General features: G+C 45.0%; 1 protein-coding gene across 2 annotated transcripts; it reads right to left on the bottom strand.

The window, feature by feature from the left end:
- Positions 1–600: 600 nt before the first annotated feature.
- Positions 601–5821, bottom strand: CALCB (calcitonin related polypeptide beta). 2 transcript variants are annotated; one of them, XM_077179398.1, is made up of 5 exons: positions 5729–5821; positions 4695–4790; positions 4269–4400; positions 1371–1555; positions 601–1072 (listed from the first exon to the last, which is right to left on the bottom strand). In XM_077179398.1, the coding sequence occupies exons 2-4, from the start codon at positions 4778–4780 to the stop codon at positions 1396–1398; spliced, it is 378 nt and encodes a 125-aa protein (XP_077035513.1). In that variant the 5' UTR covers positions 4781–4790; positions 5729–5821; the 3' UTR covers positions 601–1072; positions 1371–1395. The 2 variants fall into 2 exon arrangements, with proteins under 2 accessions (XP_077035513.1, XP_077035512.1); XM_077179397.1 differs by lacking the exons at positions 601–1072; positions 1371–1555 and adding an exon at positions 2915–3454.
- Between the last annotated feature and the right edge of the window lie 179 nt (positions 5822–6000).

The following is a 6000-nucleotide window of genomic DNA, read 5'->3' as shown; positions in this document are numbered from 1 at the left end:
CAAATCTAAATAAATATCTGACTCAGCTGCTAAACTGAAGCAGCAGCAGCTTTGAGAAGGAAGTTGGCAGCACCACTTAGAACTCCATGGAATGGATCCAGCTAGCCTCTTCTCCACTCACTCTAATTATTTATCCCTGATCCCTAAATAGACTCTGTCTCAGGATTGCTTCAAAGAAATGTACATTTCTGTAGCTTCTCTTTCTCTTCCTAATTCACTTTTTTGACTTTACACAAAAAAAATCTACAGCAGATGTCAGGCCATTTCATCTGAACTAGAGCCTGTATAAAATGATTTTGTTTTAAACTACACAATGAAATTTGTCTCCATGTTTTTACTAGATGTACCTGTGGCTTCATCTTATTTTTCTATCAGAAGTCTCACTAAGTGGTGTCTTTTGGTTCATTTGGGTTGGTTTTTTTTTTAATATATATAAAAAGCAGCTATTCTTTCTGCTCTGAACTTTTGACTCAAACTCTAATATTTATAGTTAATAAGGCTGGAGCAGATCAATGGACTAGCAGATCTGCAATGGTGTTGGCTTGATGCCACATGTCTCCAGAAGCATATCCAAATGAAAAATCAGTTTCTCAATCCAAGTGTATCTAAAATACTTTTTTTAATTTTGCGTAAATTCACAAATAATACAATACTGAAGTGATTTCTTTTTTTTTTTTAAACATACTGTACAATCAGGATAGTTAAGTGTTTTACATCAAGGCACAGCACACTGTATAATACACATATGCCTTGCCAGGCAGCAGTTTAGTATAATCCCCGAGATTTGGCAGTAGGGCCAGGATAAGTAGCATGGATCACATAAGCTGGAAGATAAATAAATAATAGATGCCGTCACATTTTATTTGAAATAGAGTTGCATATAAAAAGAATATACAATAATTTAACTTTTATAACTAGATTCTCTTTTACTATACATAACAGAAGTGTTTTCATTTGTATTAAATAAAACATTTTCAATAGTAGGATGAAAAATTAATCTTTTTGGTGGTCTTGGTTTATGAAGAGTTGCTTCCATTAGAAATTAAAGTCGAATTTTCAGTTTCATTGCAATCTGTAAGAAAAAAAAAACAGAGTTACTGATACATTGACAATGAAAGGTTGGTGGTAAAACAAGCAAACAATTCCAACCGAATGGTTGTGTTTAGTTAATGCACTGTGAGGGCGGTTACCCAATCAGAACATCTCCAAAACCTCTTGTACACTCATCTTTGTTCTATTTGGAACATCTTTTTTCTTTTCCCACTCTTACTCCCCCTGTCTTCACAGAGGTGACCACTGCAGGTCTGTTATTGCCCCCAACAACCAAAACACAGGTGATGCCCAGGCTCAGTTTGGTGCTGTGCATTTACCGAGTTCACGTCACCATTCAGCTTCTTACATCGGGACGCTTCTCCTCCGCCTGCCGAAGGCCTTGGAGCCCACGTTGGTTGGCACGAAGTTGTTCTTGCCCACTGCCCCTGACCTGCTCAGGAAGTCTGCCAGGCGATGGGTCACACAGGTGGCTGTGTTGCAGGCCCTCTTCTGTGCTGTTACACTGCTTTTCAGGAGGAAAAGGGAGAGTTAGTTCCTGCAGCACGAGCCCTGCAAGCAGGCAGACATCACTATGGCCAGCAAAGGCTCTGCTGCAGGATTAAAAGCAGGCTGGCATTTGCAGCCTTCTGTGCATGGCTTAGAGCTGCTAAAAGAAGCCTCTTCATGGTTTTCTCAATGTCAGGCTCACTTTATAAAAGAGTTGGACTGAAGACTAAATCCAGGCCAGATTTTCAGCCTGCACTACTGCCTGCCTCCAGCCAGGGATTATGGCCATGGAAAGGAGCTGAGGAGGCTCAGATCTGGAGAATTTAAACAATCCCCTCTTCCTCCAAAAGCTCACATTTGTATTTTGCTTGAGGTGCTCCTGAGAGGCAGTAGCCAGCAGAGATTTTTCACCTCTCACTCCAACACCTGTGCTCCCTAACAGCCAGAAAACACATGGAATTGCAGCACCACTGACCACCACAGGAGCTCTGTCAGTGACTCTGACCAGCTGCCTTCAGAGCTGAACCACACAAAGACACTGCTTCCAGGTGCTCAGGGGGAATGGGAGAGCCTCTCCTTCCTCCAGTTAGACCTTTGTCTACTACAGAACTCCACCATGGGGCAGTTCAGGCTTGGACAGTATTAGTTCTCTGCCCACAATTCAGCCTACAGCTAGCAGTTGTGCTAGATATTGTGCAAGATAATGCACATTCAAGGAATATGCATTCACACAATCCTTGCTTGCAGAATTTTCTACTAAAGCAATGAGTTTTTCTTGCAGTAGGAGGGATTTTTCTCAGCTAAGCGTCACAAGCCAATTTATTAATTTTAACAATGAAGGGTTGTTTAAACAATCAATGCCAATTTTTTGAAAGAGGCCTCTAATTACAAGATAGATGCAGGCCTGCAACAGAAATGTAAAGAAATCTGGGTTTGGCTCTTAATGCAAGACAACCGAAGGTAGGTGAATTGTAAATCAACACAAATATTTTAAAGGTACATATATTTTAAATATAGTGCAAAGACCTATTGTAAAATAAGAAAAGAAAAAGACCACAAAATTCTTACCTGGACATGTTCAGCACCCAGTTTTAAACAGGATTACATTTCTAGTTTGTTAGAATTAATAAGTATGAGTCTTCCTGATTTCTTAGCTTCTCAGGGTTCCTACCAACAGGATTGCATGCATGCCTGATTACAGCACTACATATATCAATTTATAAGTAGAACTTTGACTTCTAAGCTCTCTTTGAACTTTTCTAGAAGTTACTAGCATTGCCTCTCTTGAACATTAAGACAAGTCACAAAACTTTTCTAACCTCATCTAGAAATCTCACATTCTAAAACAAAATGTTAAACCAAGCAGATCTAACCCTTATAGAAAAATAGGTTTATTGAACAAGTGCATGGGTAAGCACAAAAGAAAGAATCTACTTGAACATTTAGCAGCCAGAAATGAAGAACCTTTTTTAGAGTTTTTTCTTTAATCAATGTCTAAGAAAATCATTTGGAATGTCAAGACAGTGCTGATCATTTTTATTTATTTTTTTTCCCCTAGTTTGGTATGCATGTTATATTCTTGGTCTTCCTAACATTAGGTCCATCTCAAACATTCTCTGTCGAAAACAGAATCAAAAGAACACAGCAAAGTTAGCAATCAAAGTTATATCCACATGCATCAGGTTAAAAAAGGGAAAGGGGGAGAAAGAAGCATGTCTAGTTGTTTCCCAGGGGCTCCCCATAGTTTGCATAGCGTTCATGTTCCAGGTCACTCAGCACATTCCGCTTCTTGCCAGGAGTTCCAGCCCCGACGTCAGTGCGAGGGTAAGTTTGCAATTTGTGCAACTCTTGAGACAGTTTGCCCAGCACACAAGTACTCAGACTGGCACAGCGTTTGGAAATGGGCTTATCCAGGCTGCAGGGGGGAAAGAAAATAAAAACATGCCCAAAGGAAGAGTAACCTCAAGCATGCACGTTCATGCATTTCTTCCCCGCATTAAAGATCTACTGCTAGGAAACTTAAACATTCATTCAAAATAAATCCAAACCCTCCACATCACATTCCATGCAAGGCAAGTCCATACAAAAGCAGTCAGAAGGAAAACACCATTTGTTAATGAATCCAATTTTGTTGACAAGCAAGTCCATTAGCCTTTTGGATGCTCATACAGTCAGAGGTCAGGAAGCTGAACTTCCCCCACATCCCGCATGCTGTTCAGTGTCTCATCCATCCCCATGCATTGCAATGCAAATCCTGTTAGGCTAATGCAAGTGCTCCTGCATGCCTTTGGTCCCAGGGAACGTGGCGCTGCTGCGTGCATCAGGAGGAACACATCCCTCCTGCCAGGGACTTTCCATGCCTTACAACAGCATGCACTTGCAGGACAGAGAATCCAAGAGTGACTGAGAGTAATGCCCTAACACTCCCACTGGGAAGACATACCTTTTGCTGCCATATTTTAACACAACCTACTCATTCAAGCTCAAATCGCCCTCCACTTTCAGAAGTAAGAGACAGACAGAGGCAGGTTAACTAGGTGGAAGCCATTCTCTTGACACCAACACTAGGATGTCTCTGCAGTATCATCCTTTACCAGTTAGCCATAACCCCAAGAAAACAAAAAAGAAGATCTTGACCTGCAGAGGGTCTGCCCAAATGGCTTTTGCTAAATATCAAACATGTAACACTCCCACATTGCTTTTCTGCTGCCCAGGGCTGCAGTCCTTACCTGTTTCCCTCGGAGGCTTGCTCCAGCTCCTCTGCTGTCATCTGTATGAACTCTTTCACCAGCGCGTTTAATAACCGCCGAGCCTCGTAATCACTGAGAGCCACTCGGTCCGTCAGGGACTCCAAGCCAGGTCTGGGCAGAGGCAAGGGAAACAGGGTGAGTAAAGGCCAGGCTGCTGCAGGGAGAGGGGTCTGGCAGGCTGTGTGTGTCATTGACAGTGCCTTTCAGGGTGGGAAGGTGCAAGCCCCGATGCGCTCTCCTCACACCCAGCTCAGGAGGTTTAAAGATGGAATCAAAACACCCCAGCACAAAAAGAAGCCACCTTTCTCCTTCACTGTGGTCTGTTTCCCTCCTGGACCTCTCAGGAATATTAAGCATTTTCATCCCATTCAGACAGAGCACTCAGCAACAGGACCAGCTTCTTACCTGACTGGAGCTGCCTGGAAGCTGTCCATCTGGCACACAACCAAGGCATAAACAGCAAGGAAAGATGAAATCTTCAGCATAACCATGATTTCCTCTCTACAACAAAGAGGTACATCAAGCAATGGCTGTTTTCCAACCCTCTCAATCCTGCAAGTTCCACTAAAGAGGTCATTGCTTCCCAGCCACAAGTAGCACAAATATGAACCGCTTTATATTTTGAATTCACCTTTTTGTTTATTGTGATTATTGCTATTGTGCTTTAGTTTTCTCAAAAATTTATTATAGCCTGGCTCTATTACAGGGCAGAAAAATGTGGCTTTTCAGACCTGCAGCTATTTACATTCAGCTTAGAGCAGTTTTCCTCAAACTGGCACAAAATACATTCCTCTGACTACTGCACACAATGTCACAGACTGTGTGTCCGACACGGACAGATACAAATCACAAGGAAAAACTGTAAGTGTTTAACATTTTTGAGAACCAAGTGCCCTTGTTAGCACTTTACCTGAAGCAGCTTGCTTCTTGCCAGGCAGCACACTAACACCCCAGTTCAGACTACACTAAGAATTAAGTAGTTTAATTTCAATAAACACTTTACTCTGAAAACAGAAAACAGGCTAAGTTAAAAATCAGTCATAAGCACAAAAGCTGTAAAAAATATCTATTACTGAAGATCTGAGATACACCTCTCTCACAGCATCAGTGTCTTGCACTCCAATGAGAGCATCACAACCACCACACCATCCTCATTTTTGCCAGCTCCTGGTACTCGACGGGAACCATGACCCCACTTCCAAAGGACGCCCCTCTTCCCCGCGGGCCGTGACCTTTACCGCAGCACTTTGTCCTGGCCGGACACGCCACGTCGAAGAAGCGACCGAGCGGGGAAGGGCAGTCCCCCCCGCCTCGGCTGCCGCTGCCCCGCGCACACGAGCCATGAGCGGCGGTCCCACAGCCCCGCGCCCCGGCAGAGCCGCGGGGCAGCCGCGACCCGCCCCGCGCAGGAGCCGCGGCGGGCGCAGCGCGGCGCTTACCGGGCTTGTGAGCGGAGCGCAGGAGGGGCGCGCTGCCGGTGCCGGTGTCGCCGCCGATCCGCGGGGTCCCGCACCGCCCGCCGCCCCTTTATACCTGCCGCCGCCGCCGCCTGCGTGGGCGCCCGCGCGCGCCCGCCAGCCAATCACCGCGCCGGCCGCCCGACGGGGCCCGCTCCTCCATTGGGCGCCAATCGGGCCGGGCGGTGACGTCATGGCCCGCTCCGTGCGGGTCCCATTCACAAAAAAAATCGCGGCCGGGGCGCTGCGCAGGG

The sequence above is a fragment of the Agelaius phoeniceus genome, chromosome 6 (genome assembly GCF_051311805.1).
Source record: "Agelaius phoeniceus isolate bAgePho1 chromosome 6, bAgePho1.hap1, whole genome shotgun sequence".
NCBI classification, from domain to species: domain Eukaryota; kingdom Metazoa; phylum Chordata; class Aves; order Passeriformes; family Icteridae; genus Agelaius; species Agelaius phoeniceus.
Note: the sequence above shows the minus strand (reverse complement) of the source record. Positions and strands in the feature narration are given on the sequence as shown.

Excerpts from the sequence above, each read along its gene's own strand:
- CALCB (XM_077179397.1), bottom strand. The coding sequence starts at position 4,780 with ATGGTTATGCTGAAGATTTCATCTTTCCTTGCTGTTTATGCCTTGGTT. Across the intron at positions 4,401-4,694 it reads TTCCAGGCAGCTCCAGTCAG|ACCTGGCTTGGAGTCCCTGA; the intron begins GTAAGAAGCTGG and ends GCCTCTGCCCAG. Across the intron at positions 3,455-4,268 it reads CAAGCCTCCGAGGGAAACAG|CCTGGATAAGCCCATTTCCA; the intron begins GTAAGGACTGCA and ends TCCCCCCTGCAG.